This window comes from Rhea pennata, chromosome 3 (genome assembly GCF_028389875.1).
Source record: "Rhea pennata isolate bPtePen1 chromosome 3, bPtePen1.pri, whole genome shotgun sequence".
Lineage (NCBI taxonomy): Eukaryota > Metazoa > Chordata > Aves > Rheiformes > Rheidae > Rhea > Rhea pennata.
In genome coordinates this window covers 68,888,747-68,913,388 of record NC_084665.1, presented here as the reverse complement: position 1 = coordinate 68,913,388, position 24,642 = coordinate 68,888,747, and the positions used below count along the sequence as shown (strand labels likewise).

The following is a 24,642-nucleotide window of genomic DNA, read 5'->3' as shown; positions in this document are numbered from 1 at the left end:
ACAGTGGCAACTGAGCAACAAAGTGCCTGCAGTATACTACATATTCATATATCCATAAAGCACAAAAGAAACGAAAGCAATTCTAAACAGAGTGACTTAGTGCATTTTTGCTATCAGCTTCATTTGAGTATGTTGGTCTGCATCAGACAATAAGCACTGTACAATAAGCACTGTACAAATTACAAGGCAAATCCAAGACAGGAAAGATTTTTTTTAATATATTTAGATGAAGACTGTGCTCATGCAGAACCTGCAAACATAGCAGATAAAAGATTGCTATGATTTTGTAAAGTCAGCTGTGGTGTGACAGATATTTGTTTTGCAAAAACAAAGCCACATAGGGAAGGTTCTGTGCTGAGCCGTCCATGTTGACACCATGAAAGACAGATTACAGGTGTTAGAAACAACAAATGTTGTGATGATACGGAAAGTACGAAATCTGTCCTGTACTGGCAGACTGCAAAAGAAATGGCAAAGGGGCCTACTAGCGTAAGCGGGTTGCAATAATCAACTTGTTTGCTGCTTGAACCCTGGGTGTTACATGTATTCCTCACAGGGCTTTAGTTCTGCACACTGGATTTCACTGGACTTCATTGCCGAGAGTGACTCATTGGTAGGAAAAGGGAGAGAGAAATGAGAGCTTTCCTCCCTGCAAAAAGGAAGACAAAAGGAAGATGAGGCCTTGAGAGAAGGCATGAATTCAGGCTTACTACTGCATTTTTTCTTGGCCTGAGATACAAACTATTAAGTTTTCAGATCAAATTGAGTAAACATTTAAACAATGAACAAAGCAGATAATTCTGGTAATGAAAGAATAAATTCCTCTTGTATATGTGATTTGTATTTTCTATTACGGTCAATATTTTTTTAAAAAATTATATATTGTGGACAATTTACTGTATGTGAAAGTCTGTCATATTCAAAGCTCAAAGGACTTCTATCTTCTGATATCTTTCTCAGGGAGACCAAATAGCGAGTGAGTGAGGTTAGAACTTAGCTGTCTGTAGAAAACACCAAGTTTTTGTGCCCCTTCTTTGTCAGTAATTCCCACAGCAAACACAGATACTACTGCCATGAGTAAGGCCCGTATTTACAAAGATATGTAAATATTTTGTTTTAAGCAGACTAACACAGCAACCCACAAAGGGCAACTTCTCCAAGTTTCAGTTGATATCTCTCCACGTAAGTCATGTATTGAAGTGGGGCAGGGGGGCTCAAGGACAGCAGACCATGGCTGGCAGGTATCACTCAAAAGAGGAGACCTGAGGAGGTGGCAATCTTCTCTTTTATGGTAGCACATCATAGCACTTTTTACAGAACTGGACTGCCTTTTAGTTCCACCTAAGGGAAACCAAACTTCTTCTTCTCATTTTACAAGCATGTATCAGCTAATCAGCACAACATTTAAATAGGGTAGAATAAGTGAGGGGGAGCCCAGCCACATGGCCTCTGAGGAGAACCATGTTTTGTTTTTTATGAAATGTCTGAGTCCTTTTTAGGAAGCCATTAGCATGAGCAAAGACTCAGAGGCTATTTGAGAGGGCATGATGTTAAAAAGGCACCTGCTTGCAAAGCTTCGAAACTCCAAGTGGTTTTCCTCTGCATGAGTTTAAGAAGTGCATGCGAAGGGCACGCGCTGGCTGATGGTGAGCAAGCAGAATGACTCACTGGAAACAGATATAGAGAGACACTAACTCATGTGGCAATTTGGAGCAGCAAGAGAGAGACAGCCCACAGCGGCAGCCTCCTAGGCAAGACAGAGCGGGCCTGTAAGGTAAGGAGCAGAGAGTAGTAGTCAACTATCTATGGCCACAACTTTTAAAATCAATTAACTATTACTTGATTTGGATTTTAGGCTTGGATCATAAAAACCGCTGTGTAACAGCATTTTGTTACCTTAGTGCACTGGTACGGAACCACAGCCTCTCTGGGCAACCTGGTCGAGTGCTCCGTCACTCTCACAGGGAAGAAATTCCCCCCTCACGGTCAGGCGGAACTTCCTGTGCTTCAATTTCTGCCCATTGCCTCTTGTCCTGTCACTGGGCATCACTGAAAAGAGTCTGGCCCCATCCTCTTGACACCCTCCCTTAAGATATTTGTAGATATTGATAAGATCCCCCCTCAGTCTTCTCTTCCCCAAGCTAAACAGGCCCAGCTCTCGCAGACGTTCCTCATAGGAGAGATTTTCCACTCCCTTAATCATCTTTGTAGCCCTGTGCTGGACTCTCTCCAGTAGCTCCATGTCTCTCTTGTCCTGGGGAGCCCAGAATTGGACACAGTACTGTAGATGTGGCCTCATCAGGACCGAGTAGAGGGGGTGGGATCACCTCCCTCAACCTGCTGGCAACACTCCTCCTATTGCACCCCAGGATACCACTGGTCTTCTTGAAAGAATTTTCTTCAGGGAAAAAAAATGCAATATTACAAGTATTTGCCCTGCCTTCCTGCCCCCACGAAAATAAAATTCCAAGTATCTTTCATTTCAGAAGTGAATTGAAAAGAGACTGGGAATATAGAATGGGTGGGAACAGAAGCATAAGAACCCTGGAGTTGAGATCCTGGTTAATGAAGATGGAAGGCATAGGACTAAAGTCCAAATTTAGAGTGGTACAGCAGAAAGGTGGAAAGTTATCCTTTGGGATCTTAGTTTAGAGAGCAAAATGTAACCCGCCCTGGAAAGCCACAACATGGCCAGTGGTGGATCTCAAGCAAATGTGGGAACTCCTGTTCTACATAGCTTTTACACACACATTTCTGTGGTATGTGTAAGAAAAGAAGACTGCTCTTCATATTTTATCCCCCTCCCCGATATACACTCCTTAAAGCCCATAGGGCTTATTCCACATCAGAACAATTCCTGAAGGAATTTTTATTTGTATGGCATTAACTCACTTAACCCAGGAAGCAGCCTCCAGAAGCAGCTGCAAATTAGTGGGAACCTCATGAGATCACTCCTTCTAACACTGCTATCTCCGCACTGGAGAGCAATTTCCAGGTTACAGAGCAAGTCCCAGGACTGCCTTCATTCATCCTAGGCCTCTGTGGGTGAAGAGTAACTGCAGCTCAAAGTCATGTATCTACTCAGTCCTACATAGAAAGAGGGAACCGATCTTGCAACACAGATCCTTATCCTGAGATTATCCCAAGGAACAGGGGAAGCGGTTTTTACTCTCTCCTTCCTAAGTGATAAATTCGAGAAGTAGGAGAAATCCGAGATTAGAAAAACCACCACAAACAGTAATAAAGTGGTGGATTTTGTGACTTCCTTGAAGAAATGCACATATTTTGCACATACTAGTAAACAAATGGCTCTGCAGTGCCCTTACATACATAGCTAAGTTAACAGCAGGAGTTAAAGTAGAACTGATTACTAACATTAATTACGAGGAAGGCAGTCCCTCAACAAACAAGAGGGTTTGTAGTCCAACCACTGCCTAGGCTGTCTCAGGATAGCTGTTGCCTCCGCCATGGACTGACTGTTGGTGTGACACATTGTGGTGTATCAGTTATCTTTCGTCCAGAGTGACGTAGAGTACTTCCTCTTTTTTCCCCCCTCTCAGATTGCCATCTCTTTGATCAGAAATGCTCTTCCCTATGCACGCAAGCAAGTCATGTGCCAGTTTCAATACCTTTCCAGCTTCAGCTAGCTCCACAGCATTAATAGAAGTCCCATCCTTTTCAATGGGACCTTTGTTGACAATTCCAGCAAAGAAGAGACAAGACTGAATGGGCCATAATGACAAAACTTCCTTCCATGCACAGTCTTTCTGGGTGCTGCTATGGAAAAGCCTGTAATGCTTCTGCCTGTATTAAACATTCATTACGAGGCACTAGCAGGTCCTCAGCCTCCAGACTGGCCAGTCATCAATTCTGCATTTTAAGCCAAAAGATGAACCCTTAAAGAAATTATTTGCTCTTACTCACACCATCCTTAAGCTCATCGCATTAAAAAGTAACAGCAATGCAAAGCACAAAGCAGCGATGCGCAGCGGGCAGCACCCCCCGCCCGGCGCCCTGCAGATCCTCCGCGCTCCACGTCCGAAAACGCCCGGCCGAGGAGCGCCCACGGCTCGCCCCGGCACCGCCGCTGCCCGTTCCAACGCAGACGCCTGCACTGCGGCGGGCGCCTGCTGCTGCTGCGGCGCGAACACCTGCGGCACGCCTCGGGCTTCCCCGGGGCGCGGAAGTCACTGGAGGATGGGCGGGGGGGAGAAGGAGCTTGGAAAAACGCAGGAAAAAGTGCGAAGACGGAGAAAACTTGCTAGGGCACTTAGGGGACTAGGGAAACGCGATCAGCCCGTGAAAGAGCTCCGCGCTGAGCCCGCTCCGTTTCTTCTCTACGGCAGCGGCGGCAGCAGCGCAGCCGCCAGCACCGCGGCGCCTCTCACCGCGGCGCCGCGCCGCACCTGCCGCCGGCGCGGCCCGCGGGGCCGCCGCGCCGCCACTCACCCGCCGGGGTCGCCGCTGGGGTGGTAGGCCGTCAGCACGACGCCGCGGGAGCCGGACAGCCAGCTCATGGTGTGCGCGGCCGCATAGCTCCCGAGGGCGCCGGCGCGGGGCGACGAGGCCGCGGGGCGACGAGGCCGCGGCGCGGCGCAGCGCAGCGCGGCCGCCGCCTCCCGCCTCCCGCCGGGCGCGGAGCGGGGCAGGGCCCGCGGCGGAAGCGCTTCCTGCGCCGCCGCCGCTCGGGGGTGCCGGCAGGGCTGCGCGGCGCGGCGCGGCGCGGCGCGGCTTCCCCTCCGCCCGGCCCGGGAGAGCCCTGCGCGCTGAGCTCACAACGCCCCCTCTAAACACGCTTTTTTGTTGAAGTCTGAAAACACACACACACACACGCACACACACACGCACGCACACACACACACACGGTGTTGCGGTAGCTAGCCAACTAGAAAATATATATGTGTGTGAGTATATGCATGTATGTATGTTTATACATGTATACATACACACACACACACATACATACATATATTTACGTATGCACACTTTTTTTTTTTTTTTTTTTTTTTTTTTGTCCTGACGGCAGCTTCCCAGACCCGGCCAGGACCCTGTCCCCACGGCAGGCATGGTCACAGGGCAACGTCTCGGGTTTTTCCCCATTGGTTTCCATGCGAGAGCACATATGAATAAAGTGACTGTTTCGCGCTGCTTTTTCTTTCTTTCTCTTTTTTTATTTTCCTTTTCCTTTTTTATTTTCTTTCTTTTTTCTTTCTTTTTCTTTCTCTTCCTTCCTTCTTTCCTTACCTTCACTTCCTTTGTTTCCTTCCTTTTCTTTCTTTCCTTTCTTTCATTTTGTTTGTGGGAGCAAAGCTTCATTTGTGATTAGATACAGTTATTGCAGTGAGCCATACAAATTGGGAATAAAAGGAACTGCGGAGGAAACTATGTTTCTATAGGATAGCTTTAATGTTCTTGTACTTCTGTGCCCCATGTTAATATTAAGCAATGGCCTTCCTTACTTGGGCTAGAGCTTATTGCAAAATATTAAGAAATCAGTCAACTGGAAAGTTCTGCACTTGGAAAACTTTACAGTTTTTTGGAATTGAAGTTGCTGTCTACCACATATGAATTTTTGCTTAGATTAGAGATCACTCTAAGACTGCTACGATTCAAACACAGTACGAAGATAAGGAAAACAAAAAAAGAAAAAAATCCTTTCCTTCCATTACTTTGCTTTGTGCATTGTCCATTGCACCGAGTAAGAATAGGTAACTCTGTGCTTGCTTTAACATTTCATATATGAAAATTATTTTCTTCATGTGTAAACTATCATTATATAAATCACAGTAAGTGGAAGGGACAAGCAAGGACACAAGGTAACCCTCTTAAACCCTGCCACGAGTAGCTCCAAGGTCACGTTCTCCCAGCCAGAGATTGCCAGAGCGCAGAGAGCCTCAGGGTGGGCCTCTTCCTTGGGGACAACCTCCTCTGCACCTAGGAATTGTAGCTACAGCGCTGTACCATCCACAAGGGTTAGCGCAGTCAGATTTACCGCCTTTTTATTTTGAACCGGTAGGATCCAGGATCCATACTGCAACACCGATACGATTTGTCTGAGTTACAGTTGCTCATTACCATAAGTGAATGCATTGACTTTGGTATCAAACTATTGCACTGAACTTCCTTTTTCCTTTCACAACTGAAAAAATCATGCAACTGCTTTGCATGCAATTAAACATCTGAAAAAATAAGTGCTGTACTATGTTAAGATGCTACAGAGCATGCAGATACCCAGAGTTCTGCACCTCCACTTATTTAAACCTGCACCTAAATAGCAATGCTGCAAACACCAGCATATATAGCCCATCCATTTTTCTATGCATCTCATCTCTAGAATGGAGTTGTCAAGCAGGGACAGCACAGTAATTTTGACCTATGGACACTTTAAAATTGTCCCTGGCTAAGAATCAAACAGGAAGAATTTGTTGTCATGTTTGAGCAGATCAGTTTGTCCTTCAGAGTCAGTCTTGAACACACTTGATATGTATAGCTGTTGATTTTGCAGAGTTCATGGGTGATATCCAAGTATAATTGAAACTAGTAGAAATTCTGTCATTGACTTCACCGGATGATTCCACCAAATAGATTTCTTCTTAAAAAGGTGGCGTTTTATAGTATGTCAGACTGGATGTCCCTTACCTCTTAAGAAAGTGCAATAGCTCCAGGAAATTTTCTAAAGAGTCTCAATGTTACACCAACAACAAAACTTAGCCAAATTTCTATGGACCAACCATTGCAGAGGGGCCCTTCCACTTCTTACTCTACTGAAGGTCAGCTTAAGATTTAGTCTTAAATGTGTATAAAGAGTTTAAATAGAGGTGGGCTTCAACATAGCCTGACTCTTCCATGGCTTCTATAAAATGTTTTACCTTCACTCGCATGATACTATATGTAGGCAGCTGGCCAAGGTGTTTTGACTAAAATATGTTTTGTATGCAAACTGTAATATTTTTTAAATAAAAATTTCAAATTTAGATTTAAAAGTTAAATAGTTTACTAAAAGACAGAGAGTAGTACCAGCAGACTTGAATCAGCTTTTCACATATAGATCAGAAAAAAGGAAAATAAGTCCACTTGGAACAATGTGGAATTCTTTATTTTCTGTCTGGCTCTATCAGGGCAGAATGACTGTGCTGAGAAAAGAGGTTGGTACAGCCTTACTTCCCCAGAAGTTCTCAGTTTCCAAACAGAATGGATGAAGGAGAAGGCACAGCTACAGTAGCTTAAGTAGTAACGCGTACCGACTGCAATACACTGGGACAAATTATTGGCATGTACACATACACACAAGGATATGAGACCACTGTAAAACTTAAAACTGTAAAATGATTTCCTTGTACTTCCACTCAAATGTACCGCACTATTGTATACCTCTCAGGCTCTGTCTGAAGAGCTTAAACTGGGGCCTGATTTCTTACACACAAATACAAACAAGGCTCAGCTACCTTCACTGATCAGCTTAGAAGTACATCAGCATAAAATGAGAACACATCCTAGTAAGTGTCACTGCACTTACTGACTATTGCCTTTGGCTCTTTTTTTTTTTTTAATGCACATGTGTAGTTAATTGCTGAACAGACTATGCAGAAAACAAAATTTTTTTTTAAGGAGCCAATATTTTAAACTAAACCAAGTAAACTAAAATACAAACACTAGGATCCTTAGGACCTGGCAGTTTCAAAAATCTTCAGCTAATTGGTTATATGCGAATATTGTACTTAGTTGTAAAACCTTCTTTAAAGAATGGATAAAAAATAACAGAAAGACAAAGTAAAAACATTTGAAACATTCTGTGTTTAATAAATGCTTTTCAAAGCTCTGTGCCCAAACAAAATATATATTAGGTGCTATAAGGATAAGAATATAAACTGCTTTTACTTTGATAAGCATGTTAAAACACATCAGAATTAAGGCACAAAATACTGTACTTCCGCTGTAAAAAGAAGAATGCAGAAACAAGATGCAGCCAAAGTGGTGTCACAAGGGACTGTTCAAAGAAAATTTTACTGCAAATGGAAAATGAGAAGAATGCTTGCATTCTGCCTAGTCCACAGGGGAAAAAAAAGATTAAGAGTAGCAAAACCCAGAATGAGTTTTTACTAATCAAGAGGAGAGTAGGAAAGCTTTTGTAAGGATACCAGAAGGAGGGTGGGAAAAGGTTCAAAAAAGAAAGAAATTCTATTAATAAATAAGATTAGAGACTAAATTATTGATAACTCAAAAGCACCAGAGATACAGACTCCCTTCTTAAATCTGTCTTTAATATGATGTGTTTCAAATGTGCTGAGCATATAACAGCTCCTGTGGATTTAGGAGCTTAACTCTAGGCACACTTTCTTTGTTACTATGTTTGACAACTTGATAGGATTATTTTCTGTCCTGTTATGACGGCATAAATCCAGCATAGTTTAGTTTTCTCTGATGAAATTACTCTGGATTTACAGTGGAGCCAGCTAGATAAACTGGACTGCAGATATATCCGTGCTGTTAACTGACATGAGTATCACCATTCTTTTTGACCAGAGTCAATTTTCTGCCTAAATCAATGAGAGAGTCAGTAATTACTGAGCTTGCAGTTAATATTCATTTCTTAAAAAGATATCAGAATAATCATTTGAAAAGGAAGGTTGTTTATTATCAACTAGATAAGTGCCCCATTTGAAGCATATATGCTAAAAAGAGATATGATTGAGCAAAGAGATTGCAAATCAGTCTGTCTTGCTACAGAATCCAAGAACTCCTTTTAAGAGTTCAAATATTTAGATTAAGATGTCATGCAGTACCTTTACACTTAATCTATTCATTTGCCAGACTCAACCAGATTACATAGGATTCTTGTGCTTAATGTTACTTCTCTTTATAAAGCAATTACTAAAAAGAACACTTCTCAGCAGTACCATCCTTTATCATTGTTTTTACAAGGTATGACATTCGTTGAACATACACTTTTGAGTCATCACTGCAAATATTTTTTTCCTGAAGTTCCTCAAATAAAAAATTCAAAAATCACAATGATTCTTAGTTTTCCATGCAATGGGTGATTTTCATATTCCATTTTCCGTGATAATGTGTCAGTTATCACCAGGTAAAAATGCAATCAGCTGAGTAGTATTGGCTTTATGAAATAGTAACAGGTGATCCTACAAGTCTCCAATGGTACTTTATTCTCACTGAGAACCAGAAAACCCTTCAGAACCAGTATCAAAGTGTTCAGATACTTTGTGCAGCGCTGTGCTACAGTGAAATCACAACTGTACTTTAGTGACTTGTAAAGTGTATTTTTAATGATCTGGTGCAGGCTGTACTAGTTTCATCCTCTCCTTGAAAGTATCTGATGTAAAAATTGTTCAGATAGATTTTAAGATCAGAAAATGTCTCATTAGCTCACTTACATAATTCATATTCAAATGAAATGACAGCACTTCCATTGTCCAGACTATGTCTGGGGTTCCAGCTAACAGATGGAAAAGGCATTAAATGTTTGTATATCGTAAGATGAAGTCTAACCCTTATTAAGCTTAATACTTCATGCATTCATCTCTTCCGCTGCTTAAAGAACCACATATTTGAATGCTCTTCTGCAGCTATTAATGAACAATGCTAGAAATAATATAGAAAAGAATATTGTATATTACAAACCCAGGGCAAGATTTCTGCTATTTAACTCTTGATACGTACATCTATGCTAATCATTTTAGGCTTCTGTGAAAGTTCATGGAAGAAATGCAGTTTCAGGGTGTAAAATCATCTGTCCTATTTTAGATGTCCACTTCAGAACATAAAAGATGAATCATGTTCTAAAATTGTACATTTGTTTCCATTGACTAGAGAGACTAGAGGAGTAATCCCATGCAGATGTTCACATCTGGTTAGATAAGCTTCACTTTTAATGTTTTTATGTTTTCTTTGAAAATATGAAAGAAAATTCAATGTTCAATTAAAATGTGCACCATATGGCATATAAAGTGTGGAGTATTCAGTACTTTGAGATGTACAGTACTGGTATGTAGGAGGTGTTTTAGATGGGCTTAGCTGTCCCTGAATATCAAAGACGGAGATGAAGTCAAACACTTGTACACAGAAAGCTGAAAACACATTTGACAGCCAGCACATTAGGAACATTTCTTATGGTGTGATCCTGCAAGCTGATGAGCACCCTCAATTCAAATTTTCATCAGAACTTTTTATGGAAAATGTGCAATACTATCTGGTTGCAGCTCAATATGCAGGGGAATTTCAGTAAGCTACCTTCAATTAACACAGAACCAACCTTGCTTTCTGAAAGTTTTGACCTTCTCCCTCACTGTCCTCCACATACATTTTTAAACAGCTGATTTGCTTCCCTTAATAAAAAAGAAAACAAGAGGCAGAGACACTTTGTATCGTTCCCCTCTGTTCTTGCATGTTGTTCTAAAATGTATCTGGTGCACTCTGGTGGCTGCTTTGGTAATTCTTAATTTAATGACTTTCGGAAAGGTGAAGCAGTAATTACTGCTGTAGCCCATCTGTTTACCTTGCAAAAACCACTTGGAAGTTTAATTGGTTGGGGTTCCCATTTCATCCATTTTGGTTTTGCTCATGGTCAGACAGACGCTGAATAAAATTTATCCACACACGTATGTTGTGCATCCTTGCACAAATACTCCTGTTAATTCCTGCCCCCCTTTCTCTAGCCATATAACAGGGCTGGTAGGATGAAGTTTACTCACCATTTGTTAAACTGCATCAAAAGGTACCAAAAAAACGTAGTATATTTTTTCCTATACATACTTTTTTCCAGTGCACGATCAAAAAGGGATACTACAGCATAGATTTCTGCATCCACAAGCACAGAGAACAAATTATAAATGTAAAACAGTGTCCTCATATGAGGTACAAGATTTTTGGGGAAAACTTAATACGACAACCAAAGTTTCATGCCACCCTTGAAAAGTCAGCATTAATGTTGGCGATCTAGAGATCTTCACTGGTGAGTCTGAATGTCCCCTTTCCCTTGAGCTAGTTTTGATACAATTTTATTTTTATAAACTATCATTTGAAGTATGCCACTAGTCATAATTTGAATTTAGCTTTTTATCAGAATTACATGAGACAGTGTTCTTTCAGAATATAACGGCCTCAGTCCTTAATTCTCCCAGATTAATTCTCTCACTGCATAAGTAGATGTACTCTACTAGTATATGAAAATGAAGTAACAATACAGAGAAAAACACTGGAGCATGGGATCTCATGTTCACGTTCAATTCCATATTACACTTATACAAAGCAGCTCTATTACACATCAAAAACAGCTTTGCTGGATTAAACAAGCCACACAAGCCAGATTTTTTTTCTTTCCAAGAGAGATCTTCCATCCTTCTCACCACCCTTGTTGCCTTTTTTCGTATCTGTTCCTATTTTAACTGATCTTTCCTTGGCATGAAGGTCCTGAATGATGAAGAACTGGGGTCTTGCACAAGGTCACAAATACTTTCCTGACTTTAATACAAATATTTTATTATGAAAAACGTCAGCTTTTCAAATGTCTCTGTCACATTGTTGCTTTTAGTCCTTCTGTGATGATTTGAACATATTTGTTTACGATCCAGTTTGAACAGATTTGCTGATCAGCTTGCACATCAAAGCACAAACAGGAAGGTCATTCTGAAATTTCTTGTTAGCAATACCTACAGGGTGGCTTGGTGGCATTCACTTTTTTGCTGGGAGAACGCTGTAACATGAATTTCAAAAATCCTGGCTTTGTCTCTCCAACATCAAATCCATTAAGGAGGCAGGAGGTAAGAGGAACTCATTATTCCCATAATTCACAACTTCTCTCCTATCTTGTCAAGTCAAGAGGTCGAATGCTATATCCAGCATCTGGAGTGTAGCTGAATGGATGAACGGACCAGTTGGCGTTTGATCTAGTGAGACAGAGATGATGCTAGCACATGTGGAGAACCTACTCGAAAATAACAATACAATTTGCTGCTTTGAAAAAAAAAAAAAAAAAAAAAAGAAAAGAAAAGAAAGGCTGTATTTGTCACGCAGGTTAACAGTCTATATCAGCTACTTTCCTGGCTGCTTTACATCATGTTTGAGGGGGGGTCCGAACAGTTTCTTCAGTGTAGATCTGGCTAAGAAGTTGAAACCATCATCTTTCAAATGCTTTCTAAGTCTATCTGCATTTTGGCTCAGTGCTCTTCTTTTTGTACACCTTCTAATTTTGCTGCAGTCTGCAGATTGGATCACAGTTGAATTTGCAGCAGAGAAACATCTGGTAAAGTAAAACAAGCAGCAGCCATGAAGGAGAAGAGCTTCTTCTCAATTTAGTCAAAAACCTCACGAAACTGTGAAAGAATCCTAAACCGACTAAGCCACAGCTATCCAGAAATGTCACTACTAGCTGACAAGTGCTTCACAACAATGAAAGAAACAACTGTTATGAGCTGAAATTGAAATGAGTCATGAGCTATGTGAAAAAAAGTTGATTTTTCTTCAAAGGCTTCTGATTTCACGTTAACTCAATTGAACATTCTTCCTTTTTTCTCATTGAAATGAAGAACAAAAATATTCATTTTGGGTCATTCTCTTTAACCCAAACAAAACAAAACAATGTTTCCTTTTCTTGTATGTTTTACACACTAAGATCAAACTGCAACCTTTAATAAAGAATATTTCAAGCTGTCAATATTATTTTTGCTATTTTTAATTGAAACAATTATCCAAATTCAACATGATTTACAAAATGGTTTCTGTCAACTCAAAACTGCATTTTCCAGAAACTTCACTAAAACCCAAAAGAAGAGTACCATACTTTAACCACAAGTGAAACCTTGACTACAGCTTGAGAAATGCCATATCGCAAAACTGTATCTGTAAGCATCACAGAAAAATCAGAAGGGAGGAATAGAAGTCGCTGTATTCTTTCTTGCCTTTTTCATCAGCTTACCAGGCTCATTTCTGTTACACTGTAAATAGTCATCTGCTAACACAACTGAAATTTTACATCTTTTGCATAACTCTTTTTGAAGGCAAAGTTTAGTACTTGCAATTTTGAATTAAGTTTGAAAATAAGTGTGTAATATTTGGGTTTGGAAGTTATTTTCAAATAAAGTTACTGTCAGAGGATCAGTCAAATTTTCAACAAAAAAACCCACAAATATATACTGTAGTAATAAGACCGATTATTTGTTTCTGATAGTACTTCTACTGCTTTTTATTTGCTCTTCAGAGCCATTCAAAATGTAGCTCACATGATGAAAAACCAATTGCCAGGAAAATTAATGTGAATACTTATGAAATAAATTATACAAGAAATAGATATGTGTTTATCTGGTTCCTTGTGAGTGAATGTAGGCAATGAAAGAGCTGAAAAAATATCAGCCATACAGTAAGAACTGTAAAAACTCAAAGCAAAATTACAGCCTTAGTACAGTGCAATGTACCTAGCCATAATTAAAAGGTCTTACGTTATTTCTAGGCAGATGCATAGTCACACACTCCAGTCACAAATAATTTTAAAGAAAGCATTAAATTTGTAGCCACTAAGGCCACAGTCTTCTAAGAGTACACTTGTAACAGTCACAAATGTCTAGATTTAATAAATTGTTTGCTGCAACTAATTTGCTCATCTCTGCAGACAGATTGAGAGCACCAGGTTTCTACAGCAAAGTTCAGAAACACAAGACAAGAATATGCTACCAGTGCTGTGTATTTTGGGAGCAATAACTGGCTGTTACAGAAGGCTAAACTTGAAAATTTATCTACATCAGGATATAATCTGGGTAGTTTCTGCAGGAAAAACAGAATGTTTACAGTTCACTCAGAAGAAATTCACAAAAAATAGTCACTTACAATAAATAGTCATTTACTTGGATTTAAATCAATATATCTTACTACTTAATAACTCACACTATTGACAATACAACCATAGATCCTCCAAAAAAACCCCTCAGAGCCTGAGGTATCTTATAAATAAGTACGAATATAGGGAAAAAAGAATGTATATATGTAAATTTCTATACATATAATCTATAAAAATTATGAGGGCACCTACGATCAAGTCTCCTGAGATTTCAGTCTAGGTGGATTTGGCTTTCATAGCTTCACTGACATAAATTTACATGGTCATTAACAAAATGAGAACTGCAGAACTCAGCCTCAAATATGCCAGGGACCCGGGGCTGTTTGCAGAGGAGACTGAGGCGTATGGCCATGAGGGGAAGCAGCATTTGGTGTGAGAAGTTGGTGCTCGCTCCCCGAAAGGGGCAATCCCACATGATCCCTCACCAGCACAGGAGACCTTGCTGTGCCTGCGCTGTGCTGGCCGCACGGGGCTGCACCCCACCTAGCTTGCTCTGCCAGGGCACAAAATGGCCAAAAAGGGCTCTGTCAAATTATAGAGAGAAGGTTACACCTTGTCACTTCAACATCACTGCTAATGGTGCTACTAACTTGCATCAGTGGAGGCATTCGTTTTCTGCAGGGACAGAAAGCATTTCCTAGGATCAGAGGATATCTTCATGCATTTGCATGCATTTTTGCTAAATATAGACTCGAATCGCCAGAAGGCACTCTAACCTGGTCACTAATGTTTCTATTTCAGAATTTTCAGGAGGAAGCTGCTTTCCTACCATGGGACAGTTTATCTAAAGATATGAAATAATCATTAGGTTCTCTTTTTCACCTTTCCTTAACCATAAAAAAGTACTCTATTAACTTACATTATGTGAACTGGTATGTATGAGACAGAGACAAAATTATAATTTTGCAGTAATGAAAAGTTACGTTTTTGAAAATTTTGAAAAAGTTACATCTTTTCCACACAGAGCACATCAGCTATTATATAGTATCAGTAATTAAATACTTTGGCAACCCTTGTGTAAGTAGGCTTCAAAACGATTTTCTTTTTACCTCTTTTTCTGAATTATTTTTTTACCATCTTTAAAACTGTAATATAAGACGTAAATGCTTTCAATACTTTAAGGCGGGGATTTCACAAATTCTTGTTGAAATGAGACTCTGTATGTGAGTATGAGAAATCTGGTAGAACATATTATTTACAAAGAAGATACTTCTGATACTATCAGCTCTGCTGCTCTTGAGTGAATATAGCACCTACTCAATTTAACTTTGTTTTGGAACATTTTACAAAAGTACACATGGGGATAATCATCTACAGGAGCTTTTATCCAGTTGCCACCTGCTGGCTGATACACCAGAGCTTCAGCTACAGACAAGAACATCTGCTCCACAAGAGTCCGCAATTTTCTCCACAATTTTAACAGTGAAATTAACCAATATCCTAAAATTACATTTGTGTCAGCTTAATAGGTTAGCAGTAGTCAAGTAGTGTTCATATGAAAATCAGATTGTTTGTGTTTAGCTTTTCTCTGTGCTATCATATATAATCTAGATTCAAGAGGATAAGCTATAGAGTATTGAGTTAAAGGACAAATCAGGAACCATGGCAAGAACAGCACACTTCTGCCACAAACAAACAAACAAAGCTCTAAAACTGTCCAAATATGATCTCTCATTCATCACCTGTAGAAACAAACATATATTGATCAGGAATACTCTAACTTCTTCAATTATTAATTAATTAACTAATGTATACTAGTCTCTCTCTATATATTAAATTATTACAAAATTATTACAATATTATTACAGATTAAATTTTTACAAGATATTGTTTAATCCTTTTCCTAATTTCTTAAATTCTTTAATTGACATTACCTCAGCATTGTAATTGATTCTGTTCTTGGTAGAGAGAGACATGATAAATGTTATTAACAGCATGTAATGATTTCAGTGACAAACAATGCAGGTAATATATTCAAAAACAAATTACTAAGAGGTAATTCTAACATCCACAACACAGCAGAAGGAATTACCAGATTTCCATCACCAGGATCATCACTGTTCATGAAAAAAAATAGCCTTACTTCATCAAAGTATGAAAAAATCTTAGAAATAGGGTTATACATGACCAGGCAGTTGAATTCAGAAGCTCTTCTACTGCTGGAACATGTGAAGTAGAAATTTTACCCTAGCAGAGTCAGAGACTAAGCCAGTATTGATTTCCTTGGGATGAGGATTTTTGCCCTGAGTTCCTACCCAGTGAGCTCAGCATCAGTTGGGCATATTTTTGGAACAGTCAGGCTCCTCATGGCTGTCTCAGAGAGGAAGCAGCAGAGACGCGAAGCAGGCTGGGCCAAAGAGGACTTCAGTTCCCTCGCGCTGCCACGAGCTGTTCCAGGGCATGGTGCGGTGGGAGATGGACAGCCCACCAGGCACGAGGTGGAGCATGTTTGACATAATGATTGCCAATTCAGGAATCTGACATAAATTCTTGAGGTGGAGTACTTGTTTTCTGTTTAGGATTGGGATTCACGATACTCTTGTAAAGTTTAAATTGCTTTTTACATGTTTTTTTACATGGGGGATATTAGAACAGAAGGATGAAACTCCACAAAGATTCACTTACTATTCTTCCGCAAATGCTTCCAGTGAAATGACAAGATTGTCAAGTTTGAGCTCCCTCTTATCTTCATGCTCAGGCAAATTTACAGTTCAGGCTGGGCACCTTTCAACAGAGCCCAACTATGGAGCACTTACTGAAAGAATTGTAAGAATTACTGCAAGGGGGCTTTCTTGTTAGGACCTTCCACACTTCAGTTTTGCCACTCTGACACTTCCAGAATGGGTAAAGAGGCAAAAAGACCCTACTCTAGATGGTTATATCAAAAAATAGTACTTGTAACATTCATATCTGCTCAGGAATTAAGGTAGCTGCACCAGCAGAAAGCACTTTTACACTGTATCTGCACTAGTGCTTTTACTAGCATAACTAATGTTCATAAATAAACTACTCTTCTCACTGACATAGACTGTTTTTCAACGAGAGAAGTCCAAAAATCAGAAGATCAAAATCATTTACAAAAATTAGGAAAATCAAAGCTCAGTTATTGAACCTTCAGACATGTTTTAGTTTTACCAAAGCATCAGCACAGAGACCATGTGTCTGTACGCTGCCTCTGGGCCACCCGAGCGGTTCCCCAGGAGTGTGTCTCTATGAATAAACACTTACAGAAAAATGTAAACTGCCTGACAAAATCATTCACTCTTTTTTTTTTTTTTTTTTTTTTTTTTTTTTTTTTTCCTGCCACTTTTTTCCCTTTGATTGCTTTGGAGAATCTCTGGAAATTAATACAAAATTGCTGTAAAAGATGATTACAACAGATTTCAAACTGAAGATTATTTCCCTTTTATAGCCCAACTTTGAGAGTTATCTATTTGTGGAAGCATTGGGTTCTACGACATAATCTATGCAAAGTGAATTTCATTACAGTAATCACAGGAAGGTATTTTCATAAGGAATCAGCACAACGTATAATGTGTGTTGCAATGTTATGCAGAAATATATCTTACAGTATAAAACTATAATAGTTTTAAATGTCCTGAGTGCTGCCTAAAGTACTTGTTACATGGCTAAAATTGAATTATATTTTTACCTAAGAAGCAAGTACATCATTTCTTAACAACCAACAAGCTGTGAAATGGTAGTAACTTCAGGACATTGTCATACTCTGCCACCACGAATACCAATCTCCCAGGGCTTCACATATTCACCTCTGTTCAGTGGAATTCTCTGCACTTAACTATTCAGTTCAGAATACTGTAACTACTTCAGTCAACCTAATTTCTCATTCTTTTCACTACAGGTAAGTACCTTAATGCAAAGCAAGGCTGATATTTTAAAATAAAGTTTCATAGCAAGTGCTTTACAAGGGCCCAAATTTCAAAACATTAAGATTTAATTTGTGTATTGTGTTTTCTATTATTCATATTTAGGGATGGAGAGTACAGCATTTTTGAAATATACAATTATGTACTATTCTTAAATACTGAGAATATACTAAAATACAGAAGAATATTGCACATAAACTTACAAATATATACAGAAATATATACTTGCATATATAGAATATATCTTCTATATATACAGAAGAAAACATTTTCTGTACTCTGAGTATGTCACAATGAGTCTTTGAAGCCATAAAGGTATGTAGCAAACTCTTCTAGCATAATATAGTCTTACTGAAGTAAACAACGCCGATTAATAATAAAGTATGCATTGGCCTAAAACATACAGTCAGACCACGTTTTAAGCTAACAGGCTTGTTGCCTCCCAAACCAAATAAAATATAATGGAAGCTGTGCTTATGTTTAAACTATATTCATATTTAAACCATACTAAATACCATTTATAGTTCAGGACTTCGTTCAGTATACCTTGCTCAAGAAAGTCATCTAATGATTGTACTCTCAGCTATTATAATTATGGACCAATTTAAAAAAGCAACAAGCAGGAGAGAGAAGGTAGTCTGCAGATGAAGAGTGGGACCTGAATTAGTGAGATACAAATCTTGAAGAGGGGAAAAATAATTTTACCAATTCACCTTCTCTTCTGGCTCAAGAACTAGGAGAATTTACCGTAACGAAGAGGAAGCAAGCTAATTCCAAACCAACAGAAGGTGGTGGCATTTCACGTACTGTGTAGTTAAGCAGTGGAATTTCTTGCCATAGGATGTTGCGGAAGCTAAAAGCCTACATGGGTTCTAGGCAAAGCTGGACATGTTCACGGAAAAGAAATACACTGAATGTTACTAAACACAACGAAAGAACATCTGGCCCAGGAATTGCCTGATCACATATGGTTGCAAGCCGGCAAAAGCATCTTAATGTCAGCCCTGCTTTAAAACTCTTGTAGAGACATCTTTCAACAACTGTCACAAAGTGGATGTCACAAAGATGGACATTTTGGCCCAGTCCAGTGCAGCTACTTTTATTTTCAAATAGACTGTAGTTGAAAACAATACTGATTTCTTGTGACAATATGTGTATGAATGATTAAAAAAATACAAATCACGATTCAGTAGCCAGCATAGTAATAAAAACTTTATTACATTGCATTTTCCTAAAAAACAACTTATTGAAAGAGTAACACAGCACATTAACGTGATGAATGACTTTGTTAAACTTTTCGACAATACAATTTTCTCATTAGACTAAGGTACATCACCACTGAATGAAAGCTGGATTGCATTTAATGTACTGTGGTCACAAATAACTCTCAGAAACTCAGTTCTAAACCTGGATCTTGTAATGCACAGTTTGGCTTGTTCCTGCATTGTAGAAATGAAGCAATTCTTCAATTTTAACCCTAGCAGCTGCAGCATTTTAGACACAGAATTAACATTGTCAATGCACTTATCTGCAGAATACAGGCCTCTTTCTAAATTGCAGGCCAATTTTTTTGCCTCATGGTGGATGTTCAATGTTATCTTAATTCAGTGAATTATGTATTAGCAAAATAAACATATCTTCAAATTTTAACAGAGCATTTCAGTCAGGCGAAACTGTTGCATTTGTGCCCTGACTGGACATATAAATATCAAAAATGTCAATGGACAAATAAGAAGACATCCTCTGCATCACTCCAGCCTATTAATTTATGACTGATATTTTGAGTTAAAGAATTACGGCTGTCACACACATTTTGCTAAAGTGAATAATAGAACTATTAAGAACAACTCTGAACTGAAGACTTTCTAAAAAAATCTATTCTCACTATGTCAATATAGATTATCAGTTCTTATGTCCTTCTAAAAATTACATTCACACGCATTCACAGAGCTCATAATCTTGCTCATACTGATGACTACAGTTTCCTACTAATTATTTGATTTGGTGTTATATGGCAGTGGTGTTATTTGGCAGTGGGATTTGGACCTAAGAATGCATTTTAAACAAACTGTACTTCCTTCAGAGCAAACCAATGTAGATGGTGGAAATCAGTGAAAACCTCCGGAGAATATTCTTAATAACTCACTTGTTTAAAAGTGGTGTTACATAAACTTTGCACAATAGGTCTTTAATATAACAAGCAGAGAATTCTGTACTTGGGTTCCTCTCTTTTGATCACTAAACACTACACATTCTACTGGGTCATAAAAATGCTTACAATATTTCATTTTACCTACTTGACTTTGTAATCTTTTTACCCTGCTCCAACTATTCATATTTGTGTGCAACGTTGCATTACTGGAAGCAGCTAATATATACTGTAGAATCCAGCGATTTGCTAAGCTCACATTCTTAGCATGAATGTCACCAAAGTGTGTCCAAAGATCCTCTAAATTAAAGTATGTGACAGTACAAATTTTAGAGCTTGATCCTAGATGTCAACGAGAAGTTCAGTCTCTATGCTTATGCAGTCCATGGTATGGGGCTCACACTGGAAACAATTCACTCATTTAGCCACTGAAATCATCATATTCAAACACGAAATGAAGAACTGTTTTCCAAAGTGCTTATGTGCTAGGGAGAGTAGATAGCAGAGTAAGACTGTGTCCTTTCTGTCTGTTATTAGGAGACAGTCCCAATCTCATTATTTTGGGTCCCAAAGAGCAGTGTTGTTTTCCCCTCTCAGCACAGATACTGGGATACTGACTCCTGCATTTGGGGAGGGCTCAGATGTGATCCTGCTTGCCCCAGAATGAGTTGGGAGTTTTGGTGCTAGAAGTGTAAGAGCTGGTTTTCAGCATTTCTGTTGTTAATAATTAGGCTCATTCATAATAATTGTCTGATCAGAGCATAACAGATCCAAACATTGACATTCACATAAATCTTCTCCTCCTTTCCTATGTATTAGAGACAGTGGATACATAATGCTGGATGACTGTGGATGCGAAACATGTGGCTTTCATTGCTTTCATTGTTCTCTGTAAACGTGTACCTCTGTATTTTGAATTCAAAGGACTTTATCTGGGAATACAGCATTTCATGAGATCCTTCAATTGTGAATTTATGCTCTTGAAAGGGACAAAATTATTTACCTGACTTGACATGTGCCACTTTTTCTTTCGCCCTCTCTATCCGCACCTGCATTTTGCTGAGTTTCCAAACTTAGAAAACATCCTTAAAGAAGGGCAGGATCAATAGGTTAGATTCTGCCACTTCACTCCAGCAGTGTTTTTCTTCTGAGCATCACCAATCCAAAAGGATTTTTTTAATGCTAACTACTAAGAATTGATTTTTAAATTATCAAAATGTTCTGTCCTCTGCTTTTAAGGAACATTTTGTCATTTAGCAAAGCTTTGTTTTATCTCCAATACCAAATGCATTCAAGGTATGAAAACATTACAGTAGCCATCAGTTGGACCAGAGTCTGTTTGTTCCGTGATCCAAGAGTGTCCGAATAAGAGTCTCTTGAATGTATTTAAGGATGTCAACTTCCTCTACCTCAACAATCGGAAGCTTGGGGAATAGTTGAGCCAAACGTCATTTCATGATACGAAAGTAGCAGGTAGCAGGAAAAAAGAGATGTGCCAGCCTGTTGTCTAGTTCCAGTGCAGGATCTTCCAGTTCCAGAAGCTTCAAAGGCTCTATGCAGCTGGCCTTCTGCCAAGAGTGTAAATTGCAATGTCACAACATGCAATGCTTACTCTTTTTTTTTTTTTTTTTTTTTTTTAAGTGACCTAGAAGCCTGTTTCTTTCTCATGACACGTTTTAGCTTATACTGTCCTACAAGGCATGCCCCTAATTACAGAACTGAAAAAGGCTTTGATGCAGAACACTTCTTGTTCTTTGGGTGCTTACTAAAGCAGATGCCAAAAATAAACAAGACTATATTGTACGCAATAGGGCTATACATTAAAAAGGGCTTCATCGTAATGAACACACACATTCACTGAAGCAAAAAGAACAGTCTGAACCGCTGAGCTTGTTACGGTGCAAGTAATAATCTCTCAGAAGTTTTTATATTAGATTAAAAAGGGAACAGCTCTTGTCAGATGGCAGTATGATGCCAACAGTCAAAAAGGAGGGATTACAGAATTCAAGTCATCTTAATCCTAGTGCATAAGCATTAATAGAGGCTTTCCTTCCATCACAAAAGACTAATGTGGTTAAACTCTGACACTGCCCTGAACATCTGACTTACCTAAGAAAACTACATTCATTGTTAGCAGTTTAGTAGATGACATAGCGTTTCCTTTAGCAAAAATGTCATGAAGAATCTATAAATCTCCTGTTTTAAACCCTTAAATAGATAGTAATGCTGAGCCAAACACACTAAAAAGGATATCTCTCCATTGCCTCTAAAGACATCTTGAAAGAGAATAGAGAAATCCTTACTGCACTTAAATCTATTATATACAGGTCAACGTGATTTCCTCTTTACCAAATTGAAATTGACCTTACACCATGCTGAGCAAAAAAGTCCAAAGTAAATGGTAAGACCACAGAGTGCAGCGGAAATCCAGCATATATAAGGGCAAACTGCTTTTGCTTAGGAGCAAAAATGTAGCTCTGAGTGCCTGTGAAGAGAAAAATACTTCACATTGCCATTTACTCAAGCATTGCTGTTCTTGAAGGTTTTGTTGATCCCATTTATATGTACCTATGCATGCATTCCTAATTTGTATTTTAAATTATTAATCTTAAAAGCATTTACTTCATATATACTTATTAGATTTAACAATGATAGGTTTGTAATATATTTTTATTATCTACATTTTGATGAGTTTTATTATTTTTGCTATTATGATAGCAGTCATCTTTTATGCTCTTTCAAATACAGCCTACATTGTGTTTCAGTAAGATCATATTGGACATATCACTTAGCAGAAAGCAGAGTGCCAGTGTAACACTGTGGGGAACAAAAGCTAAGGACATGTTTGCTACTGCAGGTAGTTCAAAGAATTATTACATAGTCCAATCCTTCAATTTTATTAGAAATTGATCCCTTAACTGACTTAACTACCCACGGCAGGCTTTTTCCCAAATTAAGTTTACTTCTTAAGTTTGTCTAGAGGCAGATGGCAGTCTTTAAAGATTATTGGAGACATAAACCATTCTATCTCATACATATAATTACAAATCAATGCTAACTCTCTAATTCGTAGAGAGCATGTGCTTTTCTGCAGCTGTGGAATCTTTCATCACTATGCCCAAGTCTAATTGTATTTATTGTCATAATAGCAAAATGTAGCAGTTAGATCTAAGATGTTAATCTGTATCTAGGGTTGGCTCCCAAATGTGGGACCATATGCTTCTTTACTGCAAAAAGCAGATGACCAAAATTGTTTAAACAGATTTAAAATCCCATATAGGAAAAATACATGGGAGATTCTAGCACCTACCCTTCACTACAGCAATTTAAACCCAGGGATTTGTCAGGGAAAATGTCCCACAACCACTCATATAGTAGACTCAATTTAATTTTCTGAGATGGCCTGAAACTGGTTCTAAACCACACTTCTCTCCTGGTTGTCAGAACATCATCACGACTGTAATTGTCCCTCTGCACGTGCACACTCATCTGCACACCCAAACAAGGAGAATATAGGGGATGTTTGCATACTGAGGAGTCAACAGCCATCCTACTAGCGAGACACTTGGAGAGAGTCATTTCTTCACAGATGACACTGTAAGGATCGTGAAGTACAAAATAATGCACATTACTTCCACTGTAGTAAATTAATCTCTTTATTCTCATCAACCGGAAACACTAAAGACCATTGGGCTTCTATTATTCCCTAATTGCTGTTAAGTGTGTATCATATAACAGAGTTTCAGGTAAAAACTGATCCAACAATTCCAAGGCAAAAGGAAAAATAAAAGACACGATACTTTAATAGTGTTAATTTGTTTTAGAATTCATATTTAAAAGCAGTCTAGCCTTCTTTCTATTGAATAATATTTTCACATGCAGCCTGTGTTCACTTTTACATCCAAACTAAAATATTACAGAAGTATTATTGAAGTAACAGAAATATTATACTGTTACAAAGGTTGGGTGTCACATTTTTTATCCTTGCTTGAATGAGTATAAACTAACAGATTCTCAGAATCCTCATCTGAGGCAATTCACTTTCAAGTGAATGAATATCCCAACCATTTAACTGTTTCAATGTGACATTTTTACAAAGTGTGAACTGAACTACTAGCAGTGGTCTAGTCCACTTTCCTGAATACCAAGTCTGTCTTTTATTATAAATTGTAATTGAACCTAATGAACCTACTTAGCTCATGGAAAGTTAGCTCAACTTTCCATACACATTTTCTTTAGGCCCATCATAACAAATTGTACCAAGGAGTTTTTTAATTTATATTCAAACAATAAGAACATCAGGGAGTTCCTATAGATGCACTAGTAAACCATTTATTTTCTGATAACCAAGCATTATTAAACCACTTCTCCTACTAATTTTATCTAGCAAAATATTTGGCAAGAAGAGAGTTTTGATTCTGTAGTTCCTGTGTCAGTTGTACCACTTAATGAAATTAATTTTTTTCTGCTTCATTTAATAGCAAGTACAGAGTGTTTGTTTTTTAAAATTCATGTTTGACTCTCACACCCACAACTGAATGTTTATTTGCAGCATCCATAATTCCTGTGCCAAAAAAAGAATTGTTTGAATAATTTGGGTCCATTTGCAGAAGTTGAGATTTTTTCCACAAATGCTTCTTCTGCTACATTTATTCAGGTATCTTTTATTTTTAGCAATATTTGCTTAAAGTTGAATACCACTACCATTTCCTAGCATCAACTTATCTGACTGTTCAGTTTCAGAGATAAAGGAACAATGT

General features: G+C 38.6%; 1 protein-coding gene across 2 annotated transcripts in view; it reads right to left on the bottom strand.

Moving 5' to 3' along the window:
• The window catches only part of ARHGAP18 (Rho GTPase activating protein 18), a 69,563-nt gene extending 64,986 nt beyond the window's left edge, over nt 1–4,577 (bottom strand). For both annotated transcript variants that reach the window (XM_062572560.1, XM_062572561.1), the window contains exon 1: nt 4,450–4,577. In XM_062572560.1, the coding sequence (XP_062428544.1) occupies nt 4,450–4,517 (68 nt within the window). In that variant the 5' untranslated portion in view covers nt 4,518–4,577. The remainder of the gene's footprint in view (nt 1–4,449) is intronic.
• Nucleotides 4,578–24,642: the final 20,065 nt, after the last annotated feature.